The sequence below is a fragment of the Phragmites australis genome, chromosome 2 (genome assembly GCF_958298935.1).
Source record: "Phragmites australis chromosome 2, lpPhrAust1.1, whole genome shotgun sequence".
Classification (NCBI taxonomy): Eukaryota; Viridiplantae; Streptophyta; class Magnoliopsida; order Poales; family Poaceae; genus Phragmites; species Phragmites australis.
Window position 1 is genome coordinate 36,153,729 of NC_084922.1, and position 15,888 is coordinate 36,169,616.

A 15,888-nucleotide genomic window follows, 5' to 3' on the forward strand; every position below is an offset into this window, starting at 1 on the left:
TCATCAATGTCCTTCAGAGATGGAGGTCTCGGAGGGAGGGGTCGTTGCGGTATGAAATTGTCGTCGTCGTCATTTTCTTGAGCTATCACGGAAGTAGCACGTCCTATTTCCTTGTCGGTTGTATGCCATCTCGATGTGGTGCGTGAATGTTCTCTTGCAGTGTTTCTTGAACCTTCTCATGTATTGCTGTTGGAACGTCGATGCATTAGGGGTATGAAATCATCATCCCATCGTCCTCATCAATTTGTGGGTGAGTAGTAGGGGGTACCTCTGTACCCCTTAGGTTCGCGAACCGTGCATCACACCCCCGTCGAAGAGCATATACATCACCAAAAAGTTTGTGATTTTTTTATCAACTATACGCCTTCTGGGAACGCCTAACGCAAAACAGGAGCATTCGAATCAATAGAAAAAGATAAGTAGTATGACCAAATAGAAAAAATGATGAACTTGAATGTGGGATGCATACTGGTCAGGCAACATCACTATTGTTCTTTGCCTCCTATAGAAACCTAGCATAGAAGGATGTTCAGCTAGCTCGCACGCCTTGAGATACGTTTGATGCTGCTTGTGCAAGAGGGCTCTTAGGTCATCAGTAGTTATATGTTGGAGCGGAGCGGTTCACTCCCAGTAGTCAACCCATTTCTCCCTGACTACGTGCACCTGTCACAGACAATCAGACACCAAACACTTGATGTCGTACTCCTTTTTACTCGACTTCACAACCTTGAACTGTCTCCGAAGAGACAGTGATCGGAATTTTACTGCATCAATAACAGCCTCCTTACTAGGGTACATAGCACCCTGGGACACCTCATTCTTATGATATTTCCAAGGTGTCTAATGACCCTCACTGACCACTAGCTTTAAAAATTCCTGATTCCTTCACTCTACATGAATAGGAGCATTTCCCTCCTCATCGGATGAATCCTCATCGGCAGTGGCTTCCTCCAGCTCTTGATCCTCTATATCCATCTCTTCAATTATGCTAGGGGTATGCTCCCCTCATCGGCTATACCCCTCGGTTGCATCTCCCACACATTTTCAACGTCTTCCTCGTCCCTCATAGTTGCCGGGTCTGCTTCATCCATCACTACCTGACTTGTTCCTGCTACCGCTTATGCAACATTTATCTCTATTGGATCCTTCTAGTACTTCTAGTACGCCTGAGCTAGCAGCACAAGAGGGAGACCACATTCACATAATATATCTACGTACTATCTCCAAGTAGATGTCGTATTAATCGGGACAAGCTTCTTGAAGTACCCCTGAGTAGCACGGCTTAGCACAGCTCTTAGCTTAAGCTCATGTTGCTAGGGATCCAGTTGAAAATAGCGCATTAGCCACTTACACATGCCCACTATGGTCCTCTCATTAGCTCTACTAAGCCCCTTGATGACATGCTGAAATTCAAAGAGATCTACATCGATAGGACCATAACCAATCCAGCCTTTCACCATAATATATCTGAAAATATAATTTATCGGACATCCCTAGAAACATTCGAAAATATGTCCAATGTTAATACCGAAAAACTATACTTCTAATTATCGAAACTCTAACAAAATTACCGGCACTGATAATCACCTAATAATACATTTAGTTCACTACAATCAATAAAGGTTCTAATTATCTATAATTATTACTTACATCATTATTATATAAAATCTAGATAATCGAAACTACCGTACTCTAAATTATACATCTGATGGCTATCCTACCATGTTAAAATTGATCTTTACAATATACTACAAAAGATAGAAAATCATCATTTTCTGATTACCTTTCTAAACCCTAGTTCTTATATAATGTAGCTACTGTTATGTCGCTAAACCCTAGATCTTGTGGTACTTTAATTACTAATAAAAATCATAAGTCTAAAAAAATTACCAGAAACCGAGATATAAAATCCACAGATTAAAAAAAGTAGAAACTTCGCCACGTTGCCTCCATCTCCTCTCCTCCCCCATCTCTTCTTTTTTTCTAGATTTAAATGGCTATTTTGACTGATTTTCAGCCTTTTATAGTGTGAGGGCAATAGGAGGGGGTGGGTGCGGGGGGCTAACCGCATCTTGAGAGGGCGTAAAGGGGCTACCCACTCTCTCAATGGGCGATAAGGGGTGGTACGGCCGGCGGGCGCGGGGTAGGGTCTATCCGTCCTCTCAGAGGGCGGTAAGGAGCGTTGCGCTCGAGGTGGGCCCTACTCGTCCTCTGAGAGAGTGATAAGGGTCTCTAGTGCCACGTTTGCATCTTTATCGCTCTCTGAAAGAGCTGCAGCTATTTCAAAGGACGGTAGACGCCTATTTATATAAATATTGTCATCATAGATCTATTATTTAAATATTAATGATAGAAAAATATAAAAAAAATAAAAGACTCCAAAGTCTATAGCAACTGCACTACGCTTTTGCATCCCGGGGGCGGGAGATGTTAGCCCATCGAGCCGCTCGTTTGGTCCGGTCGTTTTACACTGCGAGCCGCTTTGTTTTCGATCATAAATTTGGCATGTCTTCTGCTTATTCCATTGTTTTTACTGTGATATACTGATATGGTACATATTCTGTGAATAAATCTGAGCTTCTTTCATCATAGTTTGTCTTGTGTAAATGTTGTGAATGAAACCGGAGCTTCTTTCACGTAGTATTTAAACATGCCATAGTTTTAATTCATGCTATAATCGTTATTGCACATGTCTAAGGCAATCTTTGACAAGTTGTGACGGTCACCACAAGTCCACTGCAGCTAGGAGGTTACCCACCATACATGCAGGCTCTCCACCGGCTGAAACTTCATTAAAAATTAGAGGAGAGGAGGAAATAGAAGAAAAAGAAGAAGATAAGATAGTGTGCGGGAAAAAGAAGAGAGAGCTCCTATAATCGAGCTGAGTCTGCGTCCTTCACTGTATATGTATGTGGGCAAACCAAATAAATTCCCTCACATCTGCAGGATGCTGACGATAGCCAGGGTGTTCCAAATTTGATGGCATATGCATCTTCGCGGGTGCCCGGTGTTCAGATGTGACGGCGATTTCCACGACTAGTTCTCCATTCCATCGAGTCTGCGTCTTAGTGCACCTATCTGAGCAGCTCCGCATGTCGCCTCCAATCCTCGACGGAGCTCCTCCACCGTCAACCCCCCTCCCCTTCTAATTACTGCCGATATCGCACTAATGAACAGGGGCGCCGGACCTATATATATCGCACGCATGATTGTTCAAGTTCGCGGAGGAGGAGCTCAGCCCATGCTCAACCGGTTCCGGTCGACCGATCCGGCCGTTATTACGGACGTACGCGCGCGCGCAGTGTGACTTTTCGGTAGCTCGCCAGCCGCGTGGCGACGTGGGCGGCGATATCGGCAAGGGGATTCGGCTTGTCCTGTTCCCGGCGCCGGGTAGCCGGCTAACGGCAGCGGCGTCCCTCGGCCCCTCAAAAGCGACGGCACTACGGGAGCGGGAGCGGGGGCGGGAGATGGCGACCCACCGTGCCGCTCTTGGATGGTCAACTGATCGGGAAATTTTCGCGGAAAACGACTCGTTCGCGGGGCTCTTTTGAGCACGCACGCACGACGTCCTAACCGGGCGGCCGGGTGAATTTCGCACGGCGGCGAGGGATTCTGTTGCCATCTCGCGGATTAGCCAGCTCTCACATGTCCATGTATGTCTCCTGACCGATCGAATCGCTCAGTTATCAGATCGAGAGTAGCCGTGTGGGTAGGTCGCCCGACACGTCCCGGGCTGACAAGATGAGACTCCGAGTCGCGTTAAAGCCCGAAATTCTTTTCTGAGCGCGCCCGTTATTTAACAAGTCATACACGACTCTGACAGTGTCGCTACTTCCTTTTTCGTACTCACCGATCCGAGTTCCGCTTTCCTTTTTTATTGTGTCGTGCGATGCCTCTTAAGATTTATCCGCTCCCTCCTGGTATTTCATTTTGAGATTCATTTTCTCTCTCTACATTTTCCCTTTCCCTCTCTCTTTTGAAATCACAGTTGATTCAGGTGAGGCAATTATGAGGCGGAGAGGGTCATCGTCGTCGGTCGCCAGCAGCAAGGGATCTAGCTTCTCAATATGAGGGAGTTCACAACATCCCCGTGTTCTGTTTCTAGGGTGATTCCCAGGTGGAGTCAGCTGTTTGACTAGGTGTGTCAGGAAAGGGTATATTCAGACTACTGAAGAACATTCAGTTCAGTTCAGTGAAGGCTATGTTATGTGGCGAAGAGGTATCCTTGCATCGGCACCGTCCATCTTCAATCTCTCAGCTATCGTTCAACTCCAAGTCCAATTAGCGCCTAATTATGCAGCCTGTTACTTTTCAGTTCATTTGCGGACGATAAACAATACTTACTTGTTAAGTAGCATTAGTGTTAAGTATGTTTAAGCCCTGAACTATAAAGGGCCGAGTCGGAGTCTGTATCAGACAGGAAAATGGATATTCTCGAACCCTAGCTAGTAGAGTAAAGTAGTGAAAGTGCATCTAGGCCCCCTAAGTGGGTTTTGGCTTATTGATGACAAAATGATTAAGGAACTAATATGTTTATCTAAGTTATGAACAGGTTTAAGTATTAGTTGAAAAGAGAAGTGACGTTTGACACCCGTCGAAACAAATAGAGAATCAATGAAGAGTACTCAATAGAATTTAGATTCTTTTATTTTTGAAATTGAGTCTAGGATAGCCGCTCTATTAAGAGAGTTGCATTTGATTGCTTGGTTAATGTCTCAATACTCAAACTATCCCTTAGAACCAACTAGTTGAGAGACACAATCACCCACGGACACCGAGTTAGTTCTGCAAAAATTCACTGAGTCCGGATACTCCGGTGTTCACCGGATACTCTGGTACTCAGTATTTAGTCCGGAGTCTCCGAGGTAGACTCCGGCAGAGAGTCTCGGTTACGGTTTATTTTTATTGGAAAAACACCGGAGTCTCCGGTGTTCACCGGATACTCCGGTAATTTATGGGTTAACAGACCGGAGTCTCCGAGGGAGACTCCGCCAAAGAGTCTCGGTTAGATCTTTATTTTAATTAAAAAAGACCGGAGTCTCCGGTGTTCACCGGATACTCCGGTAAAAGATTAAGTTTTAAACGGAGTCTCCGAGAGAGAATCCGGCAGAGAGTCTCGGTTAATTTTTAATCTTTTTGATAAAAAGACCGGAGTCTCCGGTGTTCACCGGACACTCCGGTATCTGGAGAGGCCGGAGGGTCCGGCTAGTCTCCGGACTTAGTGTTTTTGGAAGCCCTGTCAGGACCGGAGACTCCGGTAACTTAACAGAACTATAACAGCTAGTTTGGACACGTTCTGTGACCGTTCTGACGCCGTTTTTGGATTTAGGGCCGGATACTCCGGTCAGTTCTGACAAAACAGTAACGGATAGTTTTTGAGAGAGGACTATAAATGCTCCCACACCCCATGGCATTTAGGGCTTGCTGTTGCTGGTGAACTTTAGACCTCTTGAGCACTTTAAGAGTATTCAAAGACCCTCCAACCACCTCTAACGCAAAGTTTACAAAAATTTAGAGAGTTTGTGTTTGGAGAGGGTTTAAGCCACTTGAGCATTGAGTTCTTCATCGAGCATTCGCTGCGATCATTTCTCTTGAAGCTTCGTGCTTCTAGACGGCAAGACGTCGCCCGTAGAGCACCCAAACTTGTGGAGTGCCACGGGAAGTTTGTAAACATCTTCGAATTGAGTAAGAATTTCTAGCTTGATCTTGGTGGTCGCTAGAAGAGGATAGGGTTGGAAAAGACCCGGCTCTTTGTGAGCTTCTCAACGGAGACGTAGGCACTTCTTTGTGAGGTGGCCGAACTCCGGGATAATCTCTTGTGTTTGTATTGGTGCAATTTGTTTTATCGTGTGAAATTTGTGATTCTTCATACAAATTGCTCTAGTGATCATCTTGCTAGTGTTAAGTGTTATTTTAGCTCTGTGATATCCAGTAGACCTAGCTTCATCCTTAGATTCTAGCTACTTGCTTTAATTCGTAGTTGTTCTAGAATTCCTGTATAGACCGGAGACTCCGGACTAGACCGGATACTCCGGACCAGACCGGAGTATCCGACCTTCACCGGAGTGTCTGGCAGATTTAATCCTTTGTTTTAGTTTTAATTTTCAGAAAAGCCTGTTCACCCCGCCCCCCTCTAGGCACTTTCAAGTAGCTGTAGTACATCTGGATCTTCCGGTTCAAATCCTATCAATACAGCTACCAATTCCACCGAATCCCTGTTGTTCTTTCCTTGTTTGCATCCCTGTTCCTGTCAAGGTGGCATGTTCATCTTATCCTAGGGTTCTAGCAGCTCCAATCTCAGGATTTTCTTCTAGCCCTGACTTGATTCGTCAGTTTGATTTATTTTTTGTTTCCTCGATGTGTGGGAAAAGTGTGTAGGTACTTTTTGGGGATTTTTCTAATTGATTGAACTCTTGTAACGAATCGATCCATACTTTGTCTCGCATGTGTTATTGTTTCAAATCTCAGTGAGATGCAAGGGTTGTGAGGGAGAGCTGGAGTAGAGGATGTAGAGATCACAGATAGGAGTCATCCTGCAGCTGGTGGTGCAGATGAAGTAGAGGGAGCCAATTGGGGAAGAAGCAATTTAGCAGCAGGTTGTTCGTGAGGAAGCAGGGAAAGAAGAGGTAGATGACCAACACCAGCATCCTTTGGCATCATCTACGGAGTAGAGCAACAGAGAGATGTAGAACAGTTTGTGGCTTCAATCTGTTAGGTGTTGTAGCTATGTGTAGTAGAGAGAGAGAGAGAGAGAGAGAGAGAGAGAGAGAGAGAGAGAGAGAGAGAGAGAGAGAGAGGCACTAGGATTGGTGAGCTCGAATTTAGGGATGTGGAAGGGGATATAGAGAGCCTCGGTTGAGGAAGAGTAGGAGAGGGAGAGGGAGTAGCCTCACTGTTGGCTACGGGCCGGCTTGCCGGCAGCGAGATGGTGGAGTGTGGAGAGGTGGCTTTTGGTGTGAGGTAGAGTAGGGGAATTTGGCTGTAGAGATGGGACCGATTTTGGAATTAGGTCCGGCTCTTTCTTCCTCTCCCCATCTCATTCCTCTTCTCTTCCACCCACAGCCCTGCCAAGCCATACTAGTAGCACCCTTTCTCTTTCTCTCCTCATGCCACCACTAGAACACCCCAAATTTCATTGAGCATTTGTCTATGTGCCGTCAAAGCTTGCTACCTGTTGACCGGTTTCTATAAAATTTTGTTAGATAAGACAGTAAGAGCTAAAGTGTTATCATGCTTCTAAATTTTTATCCAAATTTAAAGCAAACCTTTTAATTTAATTTACTAGGATAAACTTTTTTATTGTAAGCCTGTTACAAAAGTTACTATAATAAAGTTTTTCATGTAAGTTTATCAGATAAGTTAAGAGCAAAGTTTTTGATATAAAGTTTATTGGGAAGTTTTTGCCTCCAACTTGTTTATTGAAGTTTCAAGCAAGTCTTGTAGGAAAGTTACTAGTATAAAGTTTTTGATGTAAGTTGGTTAGATAATTTATTAAGTTTTAGATATAAAACTTTATTTGCAAACTTTTGTGTAGAACTTGTTTGTTTAATTTAATTTATTAGGATAAACCTTTTTATTGCAAGCATGTTATAAAAGTTATTAAGATAAAGTTTTTCATTTAAGTTTGTCAGATAAGTTAAGAGCAAAGTTTTTTATATAAAGCTTTATTGGGGAAGTTTTTGTCTCCAATTATATATTCAAGTTTCAAGCAAGTCTTCTAGGAAAGTTACTAGTATAAATTTTTTGATGTAAGTTTGTTAGATAGTTTATTAAGTTTTAGAAATAAAACTTTACTTGCAAATTTTTGTGTAGAATTATATTCTCAGAGTTTATTTGTGCAGTTTCTCAAGCTGTATCATCAATAACTCCCTCCTTTGAGGGAGCAAGGCCCTATCATGTCTATAGATATATCTAATGTCATTAGGAACACAAATAGGAATGCAGTGGTGCCTTCCTGGGACAGTTCTCTTGTTCAACCTTTCAGTGCAAGTCATGTGCAAGGTTTGTTATTTTAACATTATTGTAACCTACATAAAATATTACTGGTTTGTGGAGGAAATTCTAACTTTTCACATATTTGGAGGAAATTCTGCATTAATGCTCCCAGAGAGCTCATTCCGGTTGAGGTGAATGGACTTGTGAAATAGACTATAGTACTAGTTAATCATTTTTTTTTCACATCAGAACAATGACTGGATCTACATCAATCAGGGTGCATCTTTGATATCAGTTGCAGGTCCATCAGCTTGGAGTCTAGCATCTGCTAATTAAGCCAGAAAGGCACATCATGGAATATGTTATAGTGCTAGTTAATCATTTTCTTTTTTCACATCAGAACAATGGCCGGATCTACATCAAGTAAAGGATTTGATAATTATGAAGATGATATCTCTTCTCCAAGGAACAATTCTTCATCTGCAGGAAATAGGGAAAAGTATGTGTTTATTTCTTGTTTTTTGTTGCTATATTTTTCTTGTGTGCATTCATCAGCCATATTCTAATAATTATTTTTAATATTGATCGACCCATAATTTGTTTTTTTGTACAGGAAACAAATATAGATACGAGCAATTGTGAATCATACAATGTTGATGATTCATCGTACTTGTCATCTCTTATGACTGAAAGCAAGGAGGTATATAAATCTGACTTGTGCTTTTGTTATCTTGTTCAGTGTATGCAGTTGTCATTCTTTTGGTATACTTTTTTTTTCTTTTGGGGATTTATTTCCCTGCAACATAATTTTTTTAGGTTGGAGATCAGCTACACAAAAGCTTTCAAGACATGTTCATTGGATGTTTGAAATAACATTTTCCTCTATTCTTTTTTTATTTGTTGTGGCACAGAATGTGGATTTAAATATGTGATTTCTAACAATGCCATTTATCAAGAGGTAAGACACATTGTTCAGAAACTCATACAAAGATGTTTATATTGTATTTTTGTTCTTTATTTTTCTAACAAAGTTTATCGTGCACATTTGTCTGAACATGACAAGGTTCTAACAAAACTTATACTAAACATGATATACTAAAAAAAGTTATCCTCAATAAGTTTAGATAACTTATCTTCATTAATTTTTTGCGTAAGTTATAATTTATTAGTTATGGAGATAACTTATGATTGAAAAGTTTGTGGTAAACTTATTGTAGATAACTTTTTTTAAAAAACATTTTCAGTCAACTTATCTCAAAGAAAAGTTATCTCGAATAAGTTATCCTGAATAATTTTTTTGGTAATATTTGCATAGATAAGTTATCTGACAAACTTATACAAATAAGTTATATCGAATAAATTATTAACTTTTAAGAGGATAACTTTTTTTTAGACGTTATCTTGAATAAGTTTTACAAATAAGTTTTCTCAAATAAGGTATATTTGAAAAGTTATCTTGAATAAGTTTTCTAGGTAATGTTTGTATAGATAAGTTATCTGACAAATTTATATAAATAAGTTATATTGAATAAGTTATCAACTTTAGGGTTTATGTAGAAGGTTTTCTGGATAACTTATATCGATTTAAGTTTTCTGGATAACTTTGTTTGCAAAACTTTTCCTATTAACTTTTCTATTTAAAACGATATGTTGAATAAATTATGTTCAAACATATTTGAAATAAGGTATGTCAAAAAAGCTATATCATTCTTTTTTAATAAGTTATCTCTGAATAATTTCCTATGTAACTTATAATGAGTTATATCATATTTTATTTTATAAGTTTTCTTTTTTTTGTTTTTTTACTTCTGTATTTAAGTTTTTTTTCTCCCATATAGATTTTAGAGAAAAAGAGTAAATCAAGAATATATTGTTTTCACTTGAACTATGTTCCGGTTTGAAAGAGAAATTTTGCTTTTGCGTTTCTTTCTTTTTTTTTAATTTTTAATTTAATGCACACTGAATATTTATTTGTAATATAAAAGTGGATGTAAAAACCAGTTGAAAGTGTAATTTTACTCTCTCACCTTTTTCTTACCCTCATATCCCACATCCCAAAAATGATTCGCGCGAAACCTCGGTTGCTGCCAAAAAGAGAATTAATTAGTGCTAATCACAGCTACTGTAAATAAGACACGGAGAAACTGGCCATAAATAGTTTTATCGGTTGCTATCCGGTCGTTTGCGCTCCGTGAATTAGCAGCGTGTTTTATCGGGTTGCTATCCGAGATTAGCGCGGAGAACTGCGAGCGTGCGCTAATTAGACATGTCCCGTTAAAGCGGTGCTCCCAGTAAAAGGTTCGCCGCGTTAAATGAGGGAAAATGTAAAAAGCAGTGACATGCACGCCTGGATTTGAATGGAAACTGTGAAGTGAAAGCACGGAGGAGACATGGCAGGTTTCAATATATACACGATGGATGAGGGACCGTACCCGTACGTGATGACGCCGGCCCGTGCATGTGCTTCAGTGCTTGTGAGTTGTGACTAAACCGGTCAATGTGGCCTTTTGTAATTTCGTTGGTAAAGTTGCCGTGAAGGCTAGCCATAGCTGGAAAAGAAATTATGCCGCAGCGATCTTTCGGCATCAACTCCACTGACTCCGGCCGATCCATCTCGACTTCTTGCATGAGTAGCAGTTGAGTCCTAGCACTGAACAACTCTTTTCGGGGTCAGTTTCCCAACTGCACGGCATGCACGGATACTGCGGAAGTCGAGGTAGAGTGAGTCACACACATGCATGAAGTTATACTGTACTCGTGTTCACGAACGGATGGCATCTTGTGTTCACTGCACACACACACGCAGAGACAACAAAAAAAAGACCAATGGAAAGGTGCATGCGCTCAAACTATAACGAACAGTTGTGGTTATTCATGCGTCGATATGTAGTACATTTCTTTTGTCTTGGGCGTATATAGTAGCTATCACCATTCATTTCCGTAGCTTCGCTTACAAGTGCAGCAAAAGCTTCCCCTACGTTCACCGGTACTTTCTCTGCACATGGAGCGGTTTCTACGTACTGTCGTTTCTGAAGAGTGGGCATTTGTATTCACCGGATATACCTAGCTTACTACGTGGCTCATATCATACTTCATGTCTCACATGCACGTACAAGCATTTCGCTTCCAACGCAAGTTAAACAATACTACTAGAAACTAATTAACCACCAAATAAGAAGCGTTGTACCTACTTGTGTATGTGTGAGAGTGATATCAGCGGAGAGCTTGTGATGTGCGTACGTACATACACACTGCAGGTAAGAACAACGGGATCGAAAAGCAATGGAAAATAAAGGACGCTAGCTTGCCACTGAAACAATCGATCGATGGATGGGCAGTTGGGGAATCACATCGGCTCGCCTTTGGTACGCACGGACGCGAGCGAGCAGAAAGCACAAGTGCGAGAGCACCAAGTAGAGATACATGCATCATGCATGCAGTGCGTGAATCGCCGGTGCATGCCGTTTCGCGCTCCCGACACACGCTGCTCCGTGAAAGTGCCGGTACAGGTTTCTCTGTTTTCTCGTTATGTTTTTTTTTTTTTTTTGCATATATACATATAGAACGACATGCACGCGCTGCAGAGGGACGTTTACGTAGGCAGTACACATGATTGTACTCCTTTTCGTACATTATCGCGGTAGTATGCATGGTAGAAGCAGCAGTACGGTACACGTACGTATTGCTATGACATGCCTCGTGGGCCCGGCGCATTAACTGCACGAGGGACGTGCACATGACCCGTAGGGTGCACGCTTCGTTCGTTCGATCGATCGATCAGGGGAGCGGGCCGGCCGTGGTGCACGTACGGCGAATGCTACGTGTTGTCGCGTTTCCTATATTTTCTGCATGGCCCATGCATGCATGCAAGCACCGGTGCAGTCCACTCGGTGTTCTTGTCCAAGAACCGCCGGCTAGCTCCACTTTTCTGCATCAATCCTTGGCCAACAAATACTAGTCTCGATCAGCTAGCATTTCATCTTTGGTCTCGGTCGAATCGAGTGCGATGGCAAGAGTTGTGCTAAATTGACAGAATGAAGTGTGTCACCAGATTTAATACATATTAGCTAGAGGTAGGCATGCATGGCTGTGTTGTAAAAAGGTAATGCATTTTGGATTTTGCATTCACCAATCTTTTGACGTTTCTTCTGAAACTGAGGGTATTCGCTAATCTTTGATGCCACTGGATAAAGCAAGAACTGGCTGCGAAACATGACATCAAGATTTACCGATTTACAGCATTTTGTACCTTTCGGATCCATATATAGCTTGTATCTTTAATTTTCCACAGATATTTGTTGAACGCTGATAAATACGGAAGGCCACCTACTCGACTTAATTGCTACTACAATCTTTTCGGGGAAGCAACCTAATCGTGTCCTCGTGAACACGTACGTGCATATGCATGACCTTGCAGTTCTTGCTTCTTGTCTTTTTCTTTGGCAAATACTCCCCGAAAAATCGGTAATGCCAAAGAAAAAGACGAATCCTGAGGATCCCAAACCCTGACCGTTTTGTCAAACGTGAAATGAATTGTACGTTGCTTAATTATTTTTCATATACAAACTATAAAAGCGCTATAATCAAATCGGTAATGCTCAAGAAAATTTCTACGGGACACCACACCCTACACAAGAGGATACCCCTCGTTATCATCTGATCGTGATCGAGATCATGATCGAACGGCTGCTTGCGTTGTCTCTTTTTATTTTCTTTTTCGAAACAAATTCTCTCTTTTTTATAGAACCCATGGTAAGTAAGAACAATAAACATGCTAAAGAATCTGGACTATTTAAGGCTCGAGTATAAATATAGACGATTGATCAGGACACATGGACCATTGGATATATAGACGAATTGATACTAGTCTAAATGGTAGCGGCACTGCCATGCTCGAGTTGTTTGAAGAAACCAAAGCAGTTATGGCCGTACTGATAAAAGCAGCAGTGAAATTTCTCACGCATGCAAGCAAAGCGCACTCACCGCTGGGTACAGTAGTAGTGCACATCACACAGGCATCAGATGTGGCCGATCACTCACGCCCAGTACAGGAGTTCCTAAAACTACCTAGCATCGGGGCCGAACCCCATCACACAAGTCTCCTATCATAAAAGGCGGGGTCGAATTACCGAAGTGCCCTCCAGTCAACTTGATCCTCTAACTCCTTAGCCATGAAGTGCTCTGAGCCACTCACTTTTTTTTTATAAGAAGCCACTCACTTTTGAAGTAACCTACGTAACATACATGCAGCTGGCGGAAACAAATTCTACATAATCTGGTTCTTCAAAAGACCTCCGCTCTCAGTGTGACATGTGTCTCTCTTCTCAGCTGTTGGATCATAAACGCAACATGTAGATCAAGATCTCACAGGTGTCTTTTTTATCTGTTCCTGTAAAATTTGTTTCTGCCGCTCGCCCCTAGGGTAGCTACCTAGGGCTCCAACTGCATGCACAGGTTTGGGCCGACTTTTCCTGCCCGTGCTTTTAACCTGCCTGCCCTTGGATGCACCCATTGCATGGATGCATTTGGCATGCTGCAGACTGCTCTCCCTCTCCTCCTCTTCTTTATAACCATGCACTACTAAAGCTCAAGTGGGTATGGAACTGCATTCTTGATCCTTGTGTGTAGGTGAGAAGCTTGTGAGTTAGAGGAGAGGGAGAGATGGGGTACCACTCCTGCTGCAACAAGCAGAAGGTCAGGAGGGGCCTGTGGTCACCGGAGGAAGACGAGAAGCTCATCAAGTACATCACCACGCACGGCCATGGCTGCTGGAGCTCAGTCCCGAGACAAGCTGGTACGCGTTCATCGTAATCTGAAACAGATGCAGTGACATACGTGTAATTGTGTGATAGCGGCAAGAAAAAGTTCACTTCAGCGTACTTCATTCTGTGTATCGGTGCATCCATGCAGGGCTGCAGAGGTGTGGCAAGAGCTGCAGACTGAGGTGGATCAACTACCTGAGGCCGGACTTGAAGAGGGGAAGCTTCTCGCAGCAGGAGGAGGCTCTCATCATTGAGCTCCACAGGGTGCTAGGGAACAGGTAATCCTTCGCCGGGCGGCCCTACATGCAAATTAGCTATGCATGTGACCCTGCAACTTTCCCTGCATGACAGTTACATGCAATTGCCAATATACGAGTAATGCACGATCGCATTAACTTGCTTCGGATAAGGAAAGGGACACAAATGGCAATTGAGCTAGCTAAATGTGAGCTACTGTGCTTTACTGCACTGCAGGTGGGCCCAGATTGCCAAGCATCTGCCTGGTAGAACAGACAATGAGGTGAAGAATTTCTGGAACTCCACCATCAAGAAGAAGCTCATCTCTCAGGCCGTGGGCAGCCTCCACCCCGGTAACATCTCTTACCCTGCAGGAAAATCCTGTGTTAAACTGTTTACATTTTTACAGTTCCCGTTTGTGCGTGCCAGTTCTCACGCCTAGAAGCTTCTCTTTGTTGCGTATGGTGTGACAATGGTGGCCTCAGCTGTTTCCTCTTTGGATAGAGCTAGCTAGTTTGACACCAATTAATCATACCATGTGATGGAGCACAATTTAACTCGATTTCTGCTGCAATGCTGCAGACTTGTACTACAGCATTCTGGATGGAGCTGGACAGGGCATCACAGCGGCAGGATGCGCGTCACTGCACGGACCGGACAATTCGTCATCAGCACAAGGAGTGAGTACGCAGTCACCTCCTTCCATGGTGCAGAATCCCGCGGCATGGGCAGACTTTGGCTCTCAGCAGCTTTTCCTCCCCGACCACATAGTCCACGGCGGCGGAGATCTCCAGTACGCCGTCGACGGGGAGTTCATCAAGCTGTGCCGCGCGGCGGACGCTTACCCGCCGGATAACGGCGCCGGCATCGGAGGCCAGTGCAAGCCAGCCGATCTCGTGGCCCAAGAAGGTGCCGTGGTCCGGAGCCTCCCGGTGTTTCTTGAACCGAAGGGAGCCGGCACTTTCCCTGCCGAGGCGGCCGTGAGCCCGGTGGTGGACTTCATGGAAGCCATCCTGGGGTCTTCCTCGACGTCGACGGCCAGTGCCTCATCTGTCGACAGCGTCTCGGCGAACACCGGCATGCAACCTTCTCATTGTTGGATCCCCTCAATGTTTGGAGCACTTAAATAGTTGCATGGATTGATCAAGCACGCAGGCGCAGTATCAGATAAATACATATAATTTGTAGAAATAATATATACTTATGTTTTTCAGCGTAGTAATCACATAATTAAGTTATACGTAAATATGTTTACATATATATTGTGTAGGGAGGATAAGTATATATAACTGGGTGTTAGTCATGTACCAAGATGGAAGTACTTGAAACTTCTAAACAGCTATAGTGTACATGTACTTGAATATGTGCTCCTGCTAGCGATTCTTATTGATGAAAATTTACATCTTTTCCACGCATAGATGCATGATGCATACTATGACCTACACAAACTACATTTTAATTGCCCAGTGTCATACCTCTTAATTTTGACAAATATGTTAGAGTCATCACAAAAAGGTCCCTGAAGTCTGGCTTACTCAAAGTACTTTGTGTAGTAATGACCAAATCTGTTATAACAATATATTGCGTTTGTTATGGTCTAAATTAGGAATCATCATTGGTGAAAGTTTTAGGAGTTAGATACGACTCATCTACCTGTCAAGGGTCTGTTTGGCAGTGGATTTGGGTTTTTCTAGCTTCCAGAATTCGTCGAGTTGAAGCTAGGGATATACTTGAGGTGTTTGATCAAGGCATCTTGTATCAACTACACTAAAAGTAGAGATGTCGGGGGATAATCCTCGATAATGAATCTAGAGTACCGAACGATGGGCCGTCGGTCCGAAGCTGAGGCGAGGCTACTTGTTGTTTCAAATTACGTTTTAGCAACTTTTCGAATGAATTGATTCTGAATGTATAAGAATGTATAAAAACATAACTGACAACATATTTCATATAG

General features: G+C 42.7%; 1 protein-coding gene across 1 annotated transcript; it reads left to right on the plus strand.

Moving 5' to 3' along the window:
* The first annotated feature begins 13,372 nt into the window (after positions 1 to 13,372).
* On the plus strand, positions 13,373 to 15,221 carry LOC133910051 (transcription factor MYB86-like). Its single transcript, XM_062352575.1, has 4 exons — positions 13,373 to 13,729; positions 13,846 to 13,975; positions 14,172 to 14,287; positions 14,517 to 15,221. The coding sequence occupies exons 1-4, from the start codon at positions 13,597 to 13,599 to the stop codon at positions 15,062 to 15,064; spliced, it is 927 nt and encodes a 308-aa protein (XP_062208559.1). The 5' UTR covers positions 13,373 to 13,596; the 3' UTR covers positions 15,065 to 15,221.
* The last annotated feature ends 667 nt before the right edge of the window (positions 15,222 to 15,888 follow it).

Excerpts from the sequence above, each read along its gene's own strand:
- LOC133910051 (XM_062352575.1), top strand. The coding sequence starts at position 13,597 with ATGGGGTACCACTCCTGCTGCAACAAGCAGAAGGTCAGGAGGGGCCTG. Across the intron at positions 13,976-14,171 it reads CACAGGGTGCTAGGGAACAG|GTGGGCCCAGATTGCCAAGC; the intron begins GTAATCCTTCGC and ends ACTGCACTGCAG. Across the intron at positions 14,288-14,516 it reads CGTGGGCAGCCTCCACCCCG|ACTTGTACTACAGCATTCTG; the intron begins GTAACATCTCTT and ends GCAATGCTGCAG.